The 19,843-nt window shown below is 49.7% G+C and overlaps 1 protein-coding gene across 1 annotated transcript in view; it reads left to right on the top strand.

The window, feature by feature from the left end:
• Positions 1-19,843, top strand: part of CHN2 (chimerin 2) — a 505,884-nt gene that overhangs the window by 210,832 nt on the left and 275,209 nt on the right. The window contains exon 3 of the mRNA XM_030202483.1: positions 5,157-5,212. Within this exon, the coding sequence (XP_030058343.1) occupies positions 5,157-5,212 (56 nt within the window). The remainder of the gene's footprint in view (positions 1-5,156; positions 5,213-19,843) is intronic.

Consider the following 19,843-nt stretch of genomic DNA (forward strand, 5'->3'; position numbering starts at 1 on the left):
AGATAGCAAAGTTCAAAAGAGATGAATTTGACTATACTAGGGGTTTATATTTATAATTTGTGGATTATAATGTCTTGATCTTGCATTAATTCTTTAAGTGCTCTTTTTTGCATTTTACTCAAATTGTGTGGTCGAAATGTTTGGTGCTTCTCCAACTGTGCAAGATCCTGTAGTACTGATTGGGAAAAGGTTTCAGTACTGGCTTCAGATGGTCCTGGTGGCATCCATATTGATGGAAGTTTATGACACATTAAAAAGGAGCGATATTGTTCATCCTTTTCTAAGGACATTCCATTCCCTATGGAGGTTGTGGATGAGCCCAGGGCCAAGATGCTCGAGGTCTTGGACTATCCTTCTCCGCCTGCTGAGGTTGCAACGGCCCCCCTGCATAATATACTCAGGGAAGTGCTTATGCGGAATTGGTCGTGCTCTCTTTCTAATCCTGTGGTCCCCAAAAAATCTGAGTCCCAGTACAGAGTCCATGGAGAGCCTGTAATGGTGAAGGCCCAACTTCCTCACGATGCCATGGTTGTGGACTTTTCTCTCAGAAGAGCCAAGAGTACTAGAGACTATGCCTTGGTGCCACCAGGCAGAGAGTCTAGGACCTTGGATTCTTTTTGGAGAAAGATGTATCAGGCCGCTATTCTCGCCGCCAAGATCCAAACTTACCAGCTCTACACGAGCATCCACTTGCGGAACTCGGTAAGGCAACTGTCTAGTTTGGTTGAAGCACTACCTCCGGAGCTGGCCGAACCTTTTCACCAGGTGGTCAGGCAGCAGAAGGTGTGTCAAAAATTCCTGGCCCGGGAGACTTACGACACTTTTGATGTGGCATCCCGAGGAGCTGCTCAGGGTATAGTGATGCGCAGACTCTCGTGGCTGCGTGTCTCTGACCTGGATCATAAGACCCAGCAGCGAATGGTGGATGTTTCTTGCCGGGGGGATAATATTTTTGGAGAGAAAGTAGAGGACATGGTCGATCAGATCAAAAAGCACCATGATGCTATGGATTCTCTCTCCCGCCGGGCATCTTCTGCTACCACCTCATCCAGGAGGTTTTTTTGGGGGAAGAGGAGTGCTCCCTATTTCTATAATAGGTGTAGGCACACTCCTGCTTCTCGGCAGCCGGTTCAGGCTCAGTCCCAGCTCGTGCATTCCTGTCAGCGCCATGCGCCTAAGGCCCCTAGGGCTCCCCAGCAAAAGCAAGGGACGGGCTTTTGACTGTCTCCAGTGCAGCATAGTCTCAGTAAAAGTGTCCGTACCGGATGGCTTGCTGGTCGGAGGGAGGTTGATATTTTTTCACCAAAGGTGGCCTCTTATAACCTCCGACAGGTGGGTTCTTCAAATAGTCCAGTTAGGATACACTCTCAATCTGGTATCCAGGCCTCCAAATTGCCCACCGGGAGCTCAGGCCTTCAGCTCTCAGCACAAGCAGGTACTTGCAGAAGAACTCTCTGCCCTTTTAAAGGCCAATGTGGTCGAACCTGTTCCACCAGGGGAAGAAGGGCTGGGATTCTATTCCAGGTACTTCCTTGTGCAAAAGAAAACAGGGGGGATGCGTACCATCCTAGTCCTAAGGGCCCTGAACAAATTCCTAGTCCGAGAAAAGTTCAGGATGGTTTCCCTAGGCACCCTTCTTCCCATGATTCAGGAAAACGATTGGCTATGCTCTCTGGACTTAAAGGATGCCTATACACACATCTCGATACTCCCATCTCACAGGAAGTATCTTCACTTTTGGTTGGGATCTCAGCACTTTCAGTACTGTGTACTGCCCTTTGGCCTCGCATCTGCGCCCAGGGTCTTCACAAAGTGCCTGGCAGTTGTCGCAGCATCGCTATGCAGACTGGGAGTGCTTGTGTTCCCTTATCTTGACGATTGGCTGGTGAAGAGCACCTCGGAGGCAGGAGCTCTACAGTCCATGCGGATGACTGTTCGACTGCTAGAGCTTCTGGGGTTTGTAATCAATTATCCCAAGTTCCACTTTGTCCCGGTTCAGAAATTGGAGTTCATTGGAGCTCTGTTGGACACACGGACGTCTCGAGCTTATCTCCCCCAGGCAAGGGCAGACAATCTCTTGGCTGTAGTGTCCTTGGCTTGAGCGTCTCAACAGATCACAGCTCGGCAGATGTTGAGACTCTTAGGACACATGGCTTCCACAGTTCATGTAACTCCCATGGAACGCCTACATGTGAGATCAGTTCAATGGACCCTAGCTTCCCAGTGGTGCCAGGCCACATGGGATCTAGAGGATGTGATCTGTCTCTCCACCGAGTTTTGCAGATCCCTTCAGTGGTGGACATTTCAATCCAGTCTGACCTTGGGATGTCCATTCCAAATTCCTCAGCCACAGAAAGTGGCATCCCTCCTGGGGTGGGGAGCCCATGTAGATGGACTTCACACTCAAGGAGTTTGGTCCTTTCAGGAAAAGGATCTTCAGATCAACCTCCTGGAATTACGAGCGATCTGGAACGCTCTCAAGGCTTTCAGAGATCGGCTGTCCAATCAAATCATCCTAATTCAGACAGACAATCAGGTTGCTATGTATTACACCAACAAGCAGGGGGGCACTGGATCTCGCCCTCTGTGTCAGGAAGCCGTCAGGATGTGGCTTTGGGCGCACCATCACGGCATGTTTCTTCAAGCCATGTTTCTGGCAGGCGTAAACAACAGTCTGGCCGACAGGTTGAGCAGGATCATGCAACCTCATGAGTGGTTGCTAAGCATGGCCGTTACCCACAAGATCTTTCGAGAGTGGGGCACCCCCTCGGTGGATCTTTTTGCCACTCAGATCAATCACAAAGTCCCTCAGTTCTGTTCCAGACTTCAGGCCCACGACAGACTAACGTCAGATGCCTTTCTCCTTCATTGGGGGACAGGCCTTCTTTATGCTTATCCTCCCATTCCTCTAGTAGGGAAGACTTTGCTGCAACTCAAGCAAGACCGTGGAACCATGATTCTGATTGCGCCTTTTTGGCCCTGTCAGATCTGGTTCTCGCTTCTTCTGGAGTTGTCCTTCGAAGAACCGTGGGGATTGGAGTGTTTTCCAACCCTCATCACCCAGAACGAGGGGTCGCTTTTACATCCCAACCTCCAGTCTCTGGCTCTCACGGCCTGGTTGTTGAGAGCTTAGAAATTGCCTCTTTAGGTCTTTCAGAGGGTGTCTCCCGAGTCTTGCTTGCTTCCAGGAAAGATTCCACGAAAATGTGTTATTCTTTCAAATGGAGGAAGTTTGCCGTCTGGTGTGACAGCAAGGCCCTAGATCCTTTTTCTTGTCCTACACAGACCCTGCTTGAATACCATCTACACTTATCAGAGTCTGGTCACAAGACCAACTCCTTAAGGGTTCACCTTAGTGCAATTAGTGCTTATCATCAACGTGTAGAGGGTAAGCCTATCTCTGGACAGCCTTTATTAGTTCGCTTCATGAGAGGTTTGCTTTTGTCAAAGCTCTCTGTCAAACCTCCACCAGTGTCATGGGATCTCAACATCGTTCTCACCCAGCTGATGAAAGCTCCTTTTGAGCCACTGAATTCCTGCCATCTGAAGTACTTGACCTGGAAGGTCATTGTCTTGGTGGCTGTTACTTCAGCTCGTAGAGTCAGTAAGCGCCAAGCCCTGGTACTACATGCACCTTATATCAAGTTTCATCATAACAGAGTTGTTCTCCGCACTCACCCTGTTCTTGCCGAAGGTGGTGTCGGAGTTCTATCTGAACCAGTCAATTGTCTTGCCAACATTTTTTCCCCGTCCTCATACTCGCCCTGGTGAAGACAAGTTGCACACCTTGGACTGTAAGAGAGCATTGGCCTTTTAAGTGGAGCGGACAAAGCCCTATAGACAGTCTGCCCAGCTGTTTGTTTCTTTTATTCCCAACAGGAGGGGAGTCGCCATCAGAAAACGCACCATCTCTAATTGGCTAGCAGATTGCATTTCCTTCACTTACGCCCAAGCTGGGCTGACTCTGGAGGGCCATGTCATGGCTCATAATGTTAGAGCCATGGCTGCATCAGTGGCTCAATTGAAGTCAGCCTCCATTGAGGAGATTTGCAAGGCTGCAACGTGGTCATCAGTCCATACATTCACATCTCACTACTGCCTTCAGCAGGATACCCGACGCGACAGTCGATTTGGGCAATCGGTGCTGCAGAATCTGTTTGGGGTTTAGAATTCAACTCCACCCTCCTAGGCCCGTTTCTGTTTTGTTCCAGGCTCCACTCTCATCTAGTTGTGTTTCTTTCAGTTCAATCTCTTTTATATCCTCGCCATTGCGAGGCCCAATTGACCAATGTTCATTGTTTTGAGTGAGCCTGGGGGCTAGGGATACCCCATCAGTGAGAATATTCAGCTTGCTTGTCCTTGGAGAAAATGAAGATACATACCTGTAGCAGGTATTCTCCGAGAACAGCAGGCTGAATATTCTCACATGCCCTCCCTCCTTCCCTTTGGAGTTGTTCTTGTTTTTTGGTTTGCTTTTTATTAAACTAAGGAACTCACGCTCGTGTCGCGGGCGGGAACCCGTTTGCGCATGCGCAGTGTGCTCGGGCCGCGCGACGGAGCGTTCCATAGACTTCTCTTTTGTTTTGAGGTTCCGGTCTCCTGGACTGTCGTGGACGACAACCCATCAGTGAGAATATTCCGCCTGCTGTCCTTGGAGAATACCTTCTACAGGTATGTATCTTCATTTTCTGTGCTCACTATTGCCGGAGCTAGTCTGGCGCTAATTGCCTCTAGTGCTGGTGTTATGTTTTGAGCATCAGCCTGTCAGTGAGCAGGATTTAGCTGGATAGAAGTCACTCCTACTTGAATAAATGCTGCTGAATATCACTCTGAAACTCCTATGTTTGACTTAAAGTAGGGACAAATGTAAGCATGTAAGTTAAGCCAATTTTTATGAGCTCTACCTTTCGAATATTGGGCCAATAATATTTTCATCTGGTACATTTTTTTTTTTTAATCTGCATCAATAGGACCAGATGAAAATATTGTGGGCCCAATTTTTGAAAGGCTGAGCAAATAAATATTGGCTTAACTTAGATGCTTACATTTGTCCCCTACTTTAAGTCAAACATAGGAGTTTCATAGGACCAGAAAAGAATGACATGTTTGTGCATCTTGTGTTTTTTTTTTTAATACTGTTCTCTTTGTTTTTGTAGTGTATCAGTTGCAGCAGGAGGCACCTCGTCCGAAGAGAATCATTTCTGCTCAGGAGGTCAGTTCTTCTCTCACTGTATTGTGCTGAAACCCCATACTCTCTCATATGTTCCTCCCCAAAACCTGATCAGCATTTAACTTCAGATTTTTGAATTTCCTGGTGAGCAGTTCTTAAGGGAATTGACTCCCTAATTGTATAAACTTGCACACACGATTCTGCGCTTAGCACACAAAGTTCCACCTGCAAGTTATAGAATAGGGTCAGTTATGTGCATGACTTAATAATTAGCTGCTAATTAGCGTTAACCAATAATTAGCTTTAATTGGTGTTAAGTGGCACTAATTGACACTATTTTACAGATTGTCTGCTGGATTCTATATATCACACCTAAATCCAAGTGTACTCCATAACAATGTGCATAACTTAATTGGCTTAAGCCAATCAGTGTTGTTAACGGCACTTAACAAGCAATAATGAGCACTAATTGGCAATAATTAGAATGTATACATATAACTCACTAATATAACTCACTAAGGCCCTCATGATCAAAAGCAAACTCTGGCGCTAAAGGCTGTTAACGCCATACTAGCGCCAGAGTTTGCAGCCGACCCATGATCAGAGCCCTCGAACGCCTGAAACAGCGCACTCGAGGGCTCTCAGCGCAAGTAGCATGCAAATGCATGCTAAACAGGGCTTCTAGTGCAATTAGCTTGCAAATGCATGCTAATTGGCACTTAACGCATTCATCCCCAATGATCAGCGACCAGCGCGCCAAAGATTGGGTCGCTGGCCGCAGCAAAATCAACGCCAGCTCCGAGCTGGCGTTAGATTTTGCGGATCATTGGGGAGGAATGGTGAGCCCTGTCCAGCATGCAGTTGCATGCTGGCAGGCCCCCGTTCCCCCCCCAAGGCAACAGCATACGGGACTGGAGGTCCGGTGGACCTCCAGTCCCCCCCCCTGACGATCTGACCCTCCCCCGACCCCCCCCCCCCCCGAAATCTTCGTGGCCGCCTCCGGCCAAGCGTTGTCCCACCCTCCCACCAGCACTGGGGGGGGGGGGGGGGCTGGAGTTTCGGTGGGCCTCCAGCCCCCCCAAACCCCAAGAAATCCTTGTGGCCGCCTCCGGCCAAGGGCTGTAATCTATCGACGAGGGGGGTGGGGCTGGAGGCCCCCCCCCGCGTTCTCAACAAATCCCTGGTGGTCCGTGGTGACATGTAAACCCAACCTCCTCCCTCCCGGCCCCCCTACCTTTTGTTGGAGGAGGGACGCAGCCTGCATGCCTCCCTCCTCTTCCTTTCGACGCCGCTTCACAATGGCGGCGCACAGCCCCGCCCATTGCATCCTGGGATGCGCTGGGCGGGGCTACATACCATGTAAGGGAATCGCTCCCTTATATGGTATGTAGCCCCACCCAGCACATCCCAGGATGCAATGGGCAGGGCTGGGCGCCGCCATTTTGAAGCGGCGTCGAAAGGAAGAGGAGGGAGGCATGCAGGCTGCGTCCCTCCTCCAACAAAGGTAGGGGGACCGGGAGGGAGGGAGGAGGGTGGGGTTACGTGTCACCACGGACCACCAGGGATTTGTGGAGAACGCCGGGGGGGGGGAGGAGTTGGGGTGGGCTGGAGGTCCGGTGGACCTCTAGGCCCCACCCCCCCATCGATGGATCACAACGATTTCTGGGGGTTTGGGGGGCTGGAGACCTACCGGATCTCCAGCCCTCCGTGAACATGGGGGGGGGGGTCGTCGGGGGGACCGGAGGTCCACCGGAACTCCAGCCCCCCCCCCCCCATCGCTGGGTGGGAGTCGGTTTGGCCGCCGCCGGCGGCGGCCTCTTTGTTGGGGGATCGGCAGGCCACTTTGACAGTTTTGGGCTTTTGACAGCCCAGACCTGTCAAAGAAGTGCGGGAGGATTGTGCTGAGCGCATGCTCGGGCGCAATTCTCCCGCACTTCAACATGATAATCAAAGATAATAGCGCTGCTTAGATTTGCATGCATTATCTTTGATCATCGATGCAGAAAAGCCCTGCGCTGTCCCGGCGCTATTTTTAGGGAGCTGTTTGGAACAGCGCAGGGCTTTTGATCATCTAGGTGTTAGTGTATGCTGTAACTCACTGCGCCTAAATTCTGATGCACATCCAAAAAGGGGCATGGCTATGGGCGGGAACTGGGTGTTTTGTGAGCATTTCCAAATTTACGTGGGTTGTTATAGAATATGGCCCAGTCCATGTAAATCGACACGCAGGGATTTACACCACCTTTTCGTTGTAAATTAATTTGTGCTGGGATATCAACTAAGCGTATTCTATATATCGTGCCTAAATCTTAATAGGATCTGATGAGTGCTGGAAGCTTCTGCACTGTACTGTTTTATGTTTGTTTTTATTAAATTTGATATACCATAGGTGTTAGTTATAACCAATCTTGATGATTGCAGTGCTTTCTATTGTGGGTTGCCTTGGGCATTTGTTCAACCCGTAATGTTTCATTGTGGGTATTTCTCAGTTTAGTCACATGAATCCAGTACTGCAAGAGCTTCACTTGTTACCAGTGACATATCAACATTTTAATCTGAATACGTGACAGGTCTTCAGAACACTAACTAATGATGTACCTTTAATCATTGCTGTTAGTATGAGGATTTATCATCCCACCAGAAGTTTAAGATCACAGGACAAATGTTTGTTAGATGTCCTCTCTTTCTATCAGGTCCACTTGAAAGATCGAGTACTTTTGTTTTTTACTTTTTTTTTTTATTGTGGGACCTACTTGGTGGAATAAGCTTTCATTGGAATTAAGACAACTGACTTCTTTCTTTTAGGAAGTTATTGAATGCATATTGGTTTCAGCAGGCATTTACCTAATTTGATGCTATTTTATTAAAGAGTTTAGTCAGTTATTTAGTTACGGTATGGATGTGATTGTTGATATGTATTATTTGTTTTTTAAACTTAATGTATGTTTTCATGTAATCCACTAGATTTTATAGATGAAGTGGACTATACATATTTTCAAATAAATAAATAGCATTTTACTGCACTTAATAGAAAAATGTGATTATACAGTATTGGAGAAATTCTACAACTGGCCACGTCCATTTAAGTGCCCTGATAATGCGAGGTGAGAATGTATTCTATAATGGCATCTGGGGGCCCAGATTCAATTTTAGAATACTAGTATAATCCAGTGTCGGTGCATCTTAGATTTATGTGCCGGCAGTTAGAGTAGCCAAAGACCTGGCCTAACTGTTGATGCTTAAATGCAGCAGGGGCACACAAAACAGTATTCTGTAAGCTTTCTTGTAACCCGGGAGCCTGGCCAATGTCTCATCTGTTCTCCGCCCAAGTGTATGCCCCCTTGCAAATATTTGTTATGTAAATTAAGCAGGTATTTGCAGAATAGCATTTGTTTAATTTATTTATTGGGATTTATTAACCACCTTATGAAGAGATTTACTGAAGTTGGTGTACAGCAGATACAGTTTGACATAAAATTTACAATGTTGTTAACATAGGCACCTTGCTGACATTTGTGCAAGGTAAGTGCTAGTATTCTATACATTTTTGTGCATAAGAGGCATATAAATGCAGGCACTTAGATAATAGAATTGCCTAACAGTTAGTAAAGTGGCCTGAGAATTAGGGGAACAAGGTTCAATTCCCACTGCAGCTCCTTGTGACTCTGGAGAAGTCACTTAACCCTCCATTGCCCCAAGTACAAAATAACATGTAAACTGCTTTGATTGTAATCACAGAAAGGCAGTATATCAAAATCTGATCCCCCTCACATATTATTGGTGTCATTTGAAGTGTTTCTGGATTACTCGTGTGCAAAAAAATAAATAAAAATCAAGATACATGTTGAGTATGTAGAGATAAAGCACCAGAAATAGGTACTCAGAAATGTCAGATGCCTTTCCTCACTCCCTGATGTGACAGAGAGCATGACTCTAAAAGTCCAGTCCAGTCTAGTCAGAAATATATTTGGTTAATTCAGTAATGTAGTGTGTTACATTCGTTCAGAGATTTTTTTTCTCCTGGTCACTAGGTCCAGAATCTATCCTTCTTCCCACCAGACACCCTCTCCCCACCATGTCCAGCAACTTTCCTTCCCACAAAACACTTGCCTCTCACCAAGTTAAGAATCTCTCCTTCTCCTTCCCTGGCACCTTTATCAGACCCTCCCCTCCCCCAGACATCCTCTCATCACCAGGTGCAATGGCTTTCCTTCTCCCCAACACCAAATCCATTCTTTCCTTTTTTCCTCCCAACCCCAACCCAGACCTACCTCTAAAGGAAGGAATGATGCCAAATCCTGCCTGCTTCTTGCACAGTCATCCTTTAAAATGGGAGCCCCTGACCCCTCGCACTGCATTCCGCCTTATTTGGCTTGGGCATCGATCCTGCCTTTAGAAGCAGATGGGGAGAGGATCAGAGGGGCATTGGGGGCAGCCAGAGGAGTGCCTGGGAGATGGGGGATGTTCTGGGCATCTAGAGGAGTCTTAGGGGAGGTAGGGTGGGAATTGTGGATTTGTCAGGAGGGGGCTAATAGGGGCCGCCAGTGGCTTAGCCTGATATTGAAAATCAGTGATGTGTGAAGTGGTGATTAGCAGAATATATGTAGCTCGTTTTCTCGGTATTCATAGATGACTAGTGGCTCACTTAATTTCAAGTTCTCTGAGGACAAGCAGGCTGCTTGTTCTCACTGATGGGTGACGTCCACGGCAGCCCCAGGATTGGAAGATCTTCCTAGCAACAGAAGTTTGCTAGCTCTCGCGAGATCCGCATGCATCGCGCATGCGCGACCGTCTTCCCGCTCGCTACAGCGTGCTCCTCAGTCACTCTTTTTCCGCAGTCAGAACGGACGTGTATCGCTCGTTCGCGGCCCCAGTGAGGCCCCTGTCGCGTTCTTCGCTGCGGTTTTAGTGCCTTTTCGGCTTGTTTCCAGTACTTCTTCGAAGTTTTTATGAGTAAGTTTCCTTTCTTTTCCGTGTGCGGCCTGTTCCATCGCCCATCCGGGTCTTTTCCCTTTTTTGGTGCCCCTTTTTCGGCATCATCGCGTTTGACCTCGCCAGCGCGATTTTTCCGCCCATGTCCTCAAAGCCTGCCAGCGGCTTCAAGAAGTGCACGCGGTGCCACTGGACGATCTTGCTAACTGATAGACATGTATCGTGTCTTCAGTGTCTAAGGGCTGGTCATCGCCCGGACGTCTGTACTTTGTGCCTCCAGCTTAAAAAGAGGACCCAGGCGGCAAGATTGGCTAAGTGGAACGTCCTGTTCGGAGCCTCGTCCGGTCTTTCGGTGTCAACTGAGCCAGCGGTACCGAGGTCATCGCCGGTATCAATGTCGGCGTCGTAGGGAGCATCGACATCTGGAGTGCAGGTGATGGCTGTCCAGAGATCCCACGCTGGTAGCAGTGAGCCATCGAGTGGGTCTCCACCTGCCTCGAGGGCTCCTGCGGTGCAGGCTCCCTGGGACCGACCACCGTTGGACCCGGCCCCGAGGAGACGTTTGGATTCCACGTCTTCCTCATCGGTACCGGGAGGTGCGGTTGCGGTGCTTCGCGCGAAGGCAAAGAAGCACTGTCATCGGTCACCTTCCCGTCACGGTACTGAGAGCTCCAAGGCACCGAAGGATTCGGTACCTGTGAAGCGTCGACACCGGGAGGATCGCTGGCCCTCCATATAAGAGGTGTCGATGCGCTCTGCTCCGGACAGCCCGGTACCGCTTCCATGCTCCAGACAGGTTCTTAGCTCGTTGACGGTACCGGCCCCACTGCCTTGCTCGACAGCCACTCTGGACGAGTGCCTCGAGGCCATCCTTCCAGGTATCCAGGAAAGGCTGCTGCATTCTTCTGCTCTGATACCACCGGTGCCTGCTCTGGCGGTACCGTCGAGTCATGCGGCAGTTGGCTCTCCGCCCGTGGTGCGGACTGCGACGCCTGTACCGCTTGCGGCATCGGCGTCCGCTGCCACCCAGGAGGACTCCCTGCTGACGTTGATGGAGGGAGCTTCATCACCGCAGGCACGGGATTCTTCTTCTTGGCACCGCCATAGGGGACCGGGTTCCTCGGCGTCGAGACGGACTCGGCTTCGGACTGAAGTTCATGAACTTGTGTCCGATACCGATGGTGAGGCCTCGTGGGAGGCGGAGGAAGACACCAGATATTTCTCTGATGAGGAGTCTTGTGGTCTTCCTTCCGATCCCACTCCTTCACCAGAGAGAAAGCTTTCTCCCCCTGAGAGTCTGTCTTTCTCTTCCTTTGTCCGGGAAATGTCTACAGTCATTCCCTTCCCAGTGGTTACTGAGGATGAGCCAGGGCTGAGATGTTCGAGGTCCTGTACTATCCTTCACCACCTAAGGAGTTGTCCACTGTTCCCCTTCATAATGTCCTGAAGCAGACATTGATGGCGAACTGGGTGAAACCGTTAAGTAACCCCCACATTCCCAAAAAGACTGAGTCCCAGTATCGAGTCCATGGGGACCCAGAATTGATGAGGACCCAGTTGCCTCGTGACTCTGGAGTTGTGGACTCGGCCCTCAAGAAAGCCAAGAGTAGTAGAGATTACGCCTCGGCTCCCCCGGGCCGTGAATCTAAGACTCTAGACTCTTTTGGGAGGAAGGCCTACCATTCTGCTATGCTCGTGTCCAGGATCCAGTCCTACCAGCTCTACACGAGCATACACATGCGGAACAATGTGCGGCAGCAGGCGGACTTGGTTGATAAACTCCCATCGGAGCAGGCCAAGCCTTTTCAGGAGGTGGTCAGGCAGCTGAAGGCGTGTAGGAAATTCCTGTCCAGGAGTGCCTACGACACTTTTGATGTAGCGTCCAGGGCCGCTGCTCAGGGTATAGTGATGCGCAGACTCTCATGGCTGCATGCCTCTGACCTGGAGAATAGAGTCCAGCAGCGGATTGCGGATGCTCCTTGCTGGGGGGATAACATTTTTGGTGAGTTTGTCAAAGAGGTGGTAGAACAGCTCCACCAGCGGGACACCACATTCGACAAACTCTCCCACCGGACGCTTTCAGCATCTACCTCATCAGGTAGACGTTTTTATGGGGGAAGGAGGAATGTTCCCTATGCTTCTAATAGGCGTAGGTACAATCCACCTTCCCGCTAGCCTGCTCAGGCTAAGCCCCAGCACGCTCGTTCATGTCAACAGAGTGCGCCTCAATAGGCCCCTGCAGCTCCCCAGCAAAAGCAAGGGACGGGCTTTTGACTGGCTCCAGGCGAGCATAGCTGAGATAAAAGTGTCTGTGCCGGACGACTTGCCGGTCGGAGGGAGGTTAAAGTTTTTTCACCAAAGGTGGCCTCTCATAACCTCCGACCAGTGGGTTCTTCAAATAGTCTGGCTAGGATACGCCCTCAATTTGATCTCAAAACCTCCAAATTGTCCTCCGGGAGCTCAGTCTTTCAGCTTCCAGCACAATCAGGTACTTGCAGAGGAACTCTCCGCCCTTCTCAGCGCCAATGCGGTCGAGCCCGTGCCACCGGGGCAGGAAGGGCTGGGATTCTATTCCAGGTACTTCCTTGTGGAAAAGAAAACAGGGGGGATGCGACCCATCCTAGACCTAAGGGCCCTGAACAAATATCTGGTCCGAGAAAAGTTCAGGATGCTTTCCCTGGGCACCCTTCTTCCCATGATTCAGAAAAATGATTGGCTATGCTCCCTGGACTTAAAGGATGCTTACACTCACATCCCGATACTGCCAGCTCACAGACAGTATCTTCGATTCCGTCTGGGAACACGGCATTTTCAGTACTGTGTGCTACCCTTTGGTCTCGCTTCTGCACCCAGAGTGTTCACGAAATGCCTGGCTGTAGTGGCGGCGTCTCTACGCAGACTGGGAGTGCATGTGTTCCCTTATCTTGATGATTGGCTGGTCAAGAACACATCGGAGGCAGGAGCTCTACAGTCCATGTGTCAGCAATCGTTGTCTAGGGTTGGTCCCGGGTCCAATTCACAGAGGCAGTGGGTTCTCAAAGAATACACAATCCACACAGGTTTTGATATATATAGTATATTATGTTTGCATTATAGGTGTAGGTTCATAGCACTTAGTATAGGTAAAAGGGTACAAGGCTGTCTCTTGGTGTGTGTTTAGAGTAAGAGAAAGAACAGTTAAGCCAGCAGAGCCATGTGCTCTGGTGGCTAAAGATGGAGGTGTGCAGAGAAAGAAAAAGAAGAAACAAAGGCAGCCCAGCAGAGTCCTGTGCACTCTGCTGCAGGGAGAGAGAAGTGCCCCCGGACAGAGAGAAGTGCCCCGAGCACCATGTGATCTCCTTTATACCTCCAGAACAGAAAGAGATCAAAAAACTTATCTTCCTTCCCAGCCAAACTCCAGTTTGCTTTCTGAAGTCAGGAAGGTGACTATTTTCACAGGTTTTAACTCTTTGAAGTCCCTAGTGATGGAGCCTGTATGTCTGGCCTCCTTTGTTCTCAAAGAGAGCTCTGCTCCCAGATGGAACAAAAGGTATGTTAATCAGGAGTAATTAAACACAGGGCTAGCATGCAGCTCAACACCATTTGGTCCATTTTGCCATCCTCTGATTCCTGAAGGGGAGGGGGAAGTTCTCAGAAGTCAGAAGCTGGTTTAATATTATGTCAAGCTGGTTTCATATTAATATAAGTATGTCAGAGTATGTCCAGGAATCCTGACATCTCTACCACTTTTTTTTTTCTCATGGAGGCAAGATGGAAGCAAACCTGGGTACCTGAACTGTCACTGTAGTGACAGACTATTCCTGTTCCCATACCTCCAGTTATATTGTTCCTGCTAATTCATATCTCCACAATAGTGAGATGTTTAAATCCCATTATGAGTCCAAGCCTCGTGTCTTAGGTTGGGCAGTCCTTAATATGCCACTTTACCCGTCTTAGAGCAGAATGGACAGTGCATAAGGGATGCAGGCATTTGGGAGGTTAATGCCTACAGGCAGTGGTGTGCTGGTAAATTTTTAACAACAGGCTCTCTCCCCGGTCCACCTCGGCGCCCCCCCCCCCCCCCCCCGTCCACCTTTGCGCCCCCCCCCCCCATCCACCTCTGCGCCCCCCCCCCCCCCCCCAAATTGCAGAGCTGGCTATAGCCGGGGGGGGGGGGGGGGGGGGCAATGCATTACTCTCTCCAGGAAAAAACTATTAAATGATCCCAGGTTCCAATCTAATTCAAGTTTAATGTGGGATAAAATGCCATAAATAAGTAAATAAATATAAACTTTTAATGTTGAGCACCTGATTCTCAAGGTGAACATATTCCAAACACTATAATGAAAATAAAATGAGTTTTTTTCTACCTTTGTTGTCTGGTGACTGTTTTTCTACTTATGCTGGCCCAGTATCCGATTCTGCTGCTATCTGTCCTCTTAACTCCGTTTCCAGGGCTTCCTTTCCATTTATTTCTTTCCTCCTTTCTTCTTCATTTCTGGTCCTCAGCTTCTGCCTATTTTCTCCATCCATTTGCAGTTATTCTCCTCTCTTCCTTTTCCCTCTTCTCATCTCATTCCTCACTCTTCCCTCCCTTCCACCCATATCCAGCATTTCTTCTCTCTCCCTTCCCTCTCCTCCACCCATGTCCAGCAACCCTCCTCTCCCCTGCCCTCCATGCACCCATGTCCAGCAACCCTCCTCTCCCCTCCATGCACCCATGTCCAGCAACCCTCCTCTCCCCTCCATCCACCAATGTCCAGCGACCCTCCTCTCCCCCCTGCCCTCCATGCACCCATGTCCAGCAACCCTCCTCTCCCCTCCATGCACCCATGTCCAGCAACCCTCCTCTCCCCTCCATCCACCAATGTCCAGCGACCCTCCTCTCCCCCCTGCCCTCCATCCACCCATGCCCAGCAACCCTCCTCTCCCCTGCCCTCCATCCACCCATGTCCAGCATTTCTTCTCTCTCCCTTCCCTCTCCTCCACCCATGTCCAGCAACCCTCCTCTCCCCTGCCCTCCATGCACCCATGTCCAGCAACCCTCCTCTCCCCTCCATGCAACCATGTCCAGCAACCCTCCTCTCCCCTCCATCCATCAATGTCCAGCAACCCTCCTCTTCCCTGCCCTCCATCCACCCACCCATGTCCAGCAACCCTCCTCTCCCCTCCATCCACCAATGTCCAGCAACCCTCCTCTCCCCCCTGCCCTCCTCTCCATCCACCCACCCACCCATGTCCAGCAACCCTCCTCTCCCCTGCCCTCCCTCCACCCACTCATGTGCAGCAATCCTCGTCTCCCCCCTGCCCTCCTCTCCGCCATCTTCCAGCCCTCTCCGCTCCCCTGGTCGTCCATCTTCCGTCTGCCCTCTGCTCCCCGATAGTAGCCCTGCTGGTTTCCTTTCTGCGCTGCCGCCGTCGTCCTGCGCAAACAGGAAATACATCAGGCAAGGGCGGAGCCATGATGCGAAGAAACGGAACAAAGGCAGGAACCGAGCTGAGCCTGCTGCCTTCGTTTCAACGCTGGCACGCCTCGATGGAAAATTAATTTTTTAAAGGCAGGACGGCGGCGGCAGCGCAGAAAGGAAACCAGCAGGGCTACTATGGGGAGCAGAGGGCAGACGGAAGATGGATTTGCGGGGCGGGGGAGCGGAGGCGAGCCGGCTCGCACGGGCCAACAATCGGCTCGCAAGATGCCAGAAAATTTAACAAACGGCTCTTGCGAGCCGGTGCGAGCCGGCTCCAGCACACCACTGCCTACAGGTACCAGGATGCCCGGTATAAAAAGCTCAAATTAACCTGCCAGACTAGAGTGGCTCCAAAGTAGATGATGGGACTGTTAAAAAAAAATTACCATGCCAGATTAAAAATGTAAATGCTGGGAAGAAAGTAGTTAAAATAAATTTTCAGATGGGAAGGAAAGTAGTGTGTGTGTGTGTGTGTGTAGCTGCCTTATAGGGGTGAGGGTATTTTATAGGTTAAACTTTGCACAGAGTTGTACATATGTCTAAGTTTACAACACATGAAAATCATACCAATGCATAGCAATACTTGTACACCAGTTACAATAATGATAGGGTGAATTAAAACATTAAAGACATGATCAGCAGTAGGTGAATATCCAAAGAATAATTCCCATACTGAGACATGGGAGTCTTGTACCAAATTTTGAACAGTTTGTCTAATTTGTCCATTCTCATAGGTGATGGTATGATTCACTTCTGTGGAGGTTGTTTTCAAATGGTCTATATAGGCATGAAGTTTAGTAAAGTTCAGTAGTTTGTGTAAAGTCTCTTCTCCCATGCCCAGAGGGAGTGGATGTACAGCATATGGAATAAAATCTGGAATGTCAATAGAGTCATTGGTAACCAGAGGTGCAGAATATGTTGTCTCATTAATGGTGATGGACACCAGCGGTGTATGACTGCACCAAGTATTGTTCTGTAAATAGTTTGAACTGTACAGCAAAGTGTTCTTAGGGAGGCGGATGTCATGCACGGGGAGCAATGGAAAAAGAAATATTTTGAGAAAAGAACAGATTAAAACAAAAGTGTCCAGCTCCAAGGTAGTACACCCTATGTGAGACAGTGGGTGAATACAAAAGTTCGGCAGTCAGAGTACAGGAGGATGAATTGTTCCAGCAGGAGCTGTCACTCTCTTTAAACTGATGAGGTTCACACTGGAAATGAAAGGGTGTTCGCTGGCACAGGCTAGGGTCTATTGGTCTGAATGATGTCCACTTATTGTCCAGGGGCTGCACCCATGCGAGATAGTCCAAAGGATACGTTATCACATTATTAACTTGCACACCAATATTAACAACAGGGTAAATAACTGTATGTTGTCCTGATCATGGTGATCAAATACAAATCGAGCTTATTACTATCTTAAAGGAAATTCACCATGCAGGTGACTATTCAACTCCTGGAGCTACTGGGGTTTGTGATAAATTACCCAAGCTCCCACCTTCTTCCAGTTCAAAGACTAGAATTCATAGGAGCTCTGCTGAACTCCCAGACGGCTCATGCCTACCTCCCCCGAGGCCAGGACAGACAACCTTTTGTCCCTGGTCTCTTGGGTACGAGCGTCTCAGAGGATCACAGCTCGGCAGATGTTGAGATTGCTCGGCCACATGGCCTCAACAGTCCAAGTGACTCCCATGGCCTGTCTTCACATGACATCTGCTCAATGGACTCTAGCTTCCCAGTGGTATCAGGCTGCGGGGGAACTAGAAGACGTGATCCAGCTGTCCACACTCTTTCTCAAATCCCTCCATTGGTGGACAATTCGCTCCAATTTGACCTTGGGACGTCCCTTTCAAATTCCTCAGCCGCAAAAAGTGCTGACCACGGATGCGTCTCTCCTGGGGTGGGGAGCTCGTGTGGATAGGCTTCACATCCAAGGATGTGGTCCCTCCAGGAGACAAGTTTTCAGATCAATCTCCTGGAGTTAAGAGCAGTCTGGAACGCGCTAAAGGCTTTCAGAGATCGGCTATCCAACCAAATCATCCAAATTCAGACAGACACTCAGGTTGCCCCCTGTGTCAAGAAGCCGTCAGGATGTGGCTTTGGGCTCGCCGTCATGGCATGTTTCTTCAAGCCACGTGCCTGGCAGGCGTAAACAACAGTCTGGCCGACAGGTTGAGCAGAATAATGCAACCTCACGAGTGGTCTCTCAACTCGAGAGTTGTTCGCAAGATCTTCCAAGCGTGGGGCACCCCTTGGTAGATCTTTTTGCCACTCAAACCAATCACAAGGTCCCTCAGTTCTGTTCCAGACTTCAGGCCGACGGCAGATTAGCGTCGGATGCCTTTCTCCTCCATTGGGGGAAGGGCCTTCTGTATGCGTATCCTCCCATACCCTTGGTAGGGAAGACTTTGCTGAGACTCAAGCAGGACCGTGGAACCATGATTCTGATCGCTCCATTCTGGCCGCGACAGATCTGGTTCCCTCTTCTTCTGGAGTTGTCCTCCGAAGAACCGTGGAGATTGGAGTGTTTTCCAACCCTCAGAACGAGGGGGCGCTTCTGCATCCCAACCTCCAGTCCCTGGCTCTCACGGCCTGGATGTTGAGAGCGTAGACTTTGCCTCCTTGGGTCTTTCTGAGGGTGTCTCCCGAGTCTTGCTTGCTTCCAGGAAAGATTCCACGAAGAGGTGTTATGCTTCCAAGTGGAAGAGGTTTGCCGTCTGGTGTGACAGCCAGGCCCTAGATCCTCGTTCTTGTCCTACACAGACCCTGCTTGAATACCTTCTGCACTTGTCTGAGGCTGGTCTTAAGACCAACTCTGTAAGAGTTCATCTTAGCGCAATTAGTGCTTTTCATTACCGTGTAGAGGGTAAGCCTATCTCGGGACAGCCTTTAGTAGTTCGATTCATGAGAGGTTTGCTTTTGTCAAAGCCCCCTATCAAACTTCCTACTGTGTCATGGGATCTCAGTGTCATTCTCACCCAGCTGATGAAACCTCCTTTTGAGCCACTGAATTCTTGCCATCTGACGTACTTGACCTGGAAGGTCATTTTCTTGGTGGCAGTCACTTCAGCTCATAGAGTCAGTGAGCTTCAAGCCTTGGTAGCTCATGCTCCTTATACCAAATTTCATCATAACAGAGTAGTCCTCCGCACTCACCCTAAGTTTTTGCCAAAGGTGGTGTCGGAGTTCCATCTTAACCAGTCAATTGTCTTGCCAACATTCTTTCCCCGGCCTCATACCTGCCCTGCTTAACGTCAGTTGCACACATTGGACTGCAAGAGAGCATTGGCCTTCTATCTGGAGCGGACCAGACCACATAGATAGTCCGCCCAGTTGTTTGTTTCTTTCGACCCCAATAGAAGGGGAGTGGCTGTCAGGAAACACACCATCTCAAATTGGCTAGCAGATTGCATTTTCTTCACTTACGCCCAAGCTGGGCTGGCTCTTGAGGGTCATGTCACGGCTCATAGTGTTAGAGCCATGGCAGCGTCAGTGGCCCACTTGAGTCAGCCACTATTGAAGAGATTTGCAAGGCTGCTACGTGGTCATCTGTCCACACATTCACATCTCATTACTGCCTACAGCAGGATACCCGACGCGACAGTCGGTTCAGGCAGTTGGTGCTTCAGAATCTGTTTGAATCCAACTCCACCCCCCTAGGCCCATTTTTATTTTGTTCCAGGCTGCACTCTCAGTTAGTTGTATACATTTAGGTCAATCTCTGTTATGTCCTCGCCGTTGCGAGGCCCAATTGACCAATGTTTGTTGTTTTGAGTGAGCCTGGGGGCTAGGAATACCCCATCAGTGAGAACAAGAGCCTGCTTGTCCTCGGAGAAAGCGAGGTTACTAACCTGTAGCAGGTATTCTCCGAGGCAGCAGGCTGATTGTTCTCACAATCCCGCCCTCCTCCCCTTTGGAGTTGGGTCTTCCCTTGTCTTCACTTTATACTGGACTGAGGAGCACGCTGTAGCGGGCGGGAAGACGGTCGCGCATGTGCGATGCATGCGGATCTCGCGAGAGCTAGCAAACTTCTGTTGCTAGGAAGATCTTCCGATCCTGGGGCTGCCGTGGATGTCACCCATCAGTGAGAACAATCAGCCTGCTGTCCTCGGAGAATACCTGCTACAGGTTAGTAACCTCGCTTTTTCATATGCCTTGGTTATGACGGCGGCTAAGAAGACAGCAGTGCTGTGCTTCCCAGGGGGCCTCCTGTGGTCATCCATAGGATGTCCATTGCTCTCGTTTTTCCCATTTTTTTCGGTTATCTCACAAGGTCAGGGTTGGGCTTGAGCTC

The sequence above is a fragment of the Microcaecilia unicolor genome, chromosome 1, assembly GCF_901765095.1.
Source record: "Microcaecilia unicolor chromosome 1, aMicUni1.1, whole genome shotgun sequence".
Lineage (NCBI taxonomy): Eukaryota > Metazoa > Chordata > Amphibia > Gymnophiona > Siphonopidae > Microcaecilia > Microcaecilia unicolor.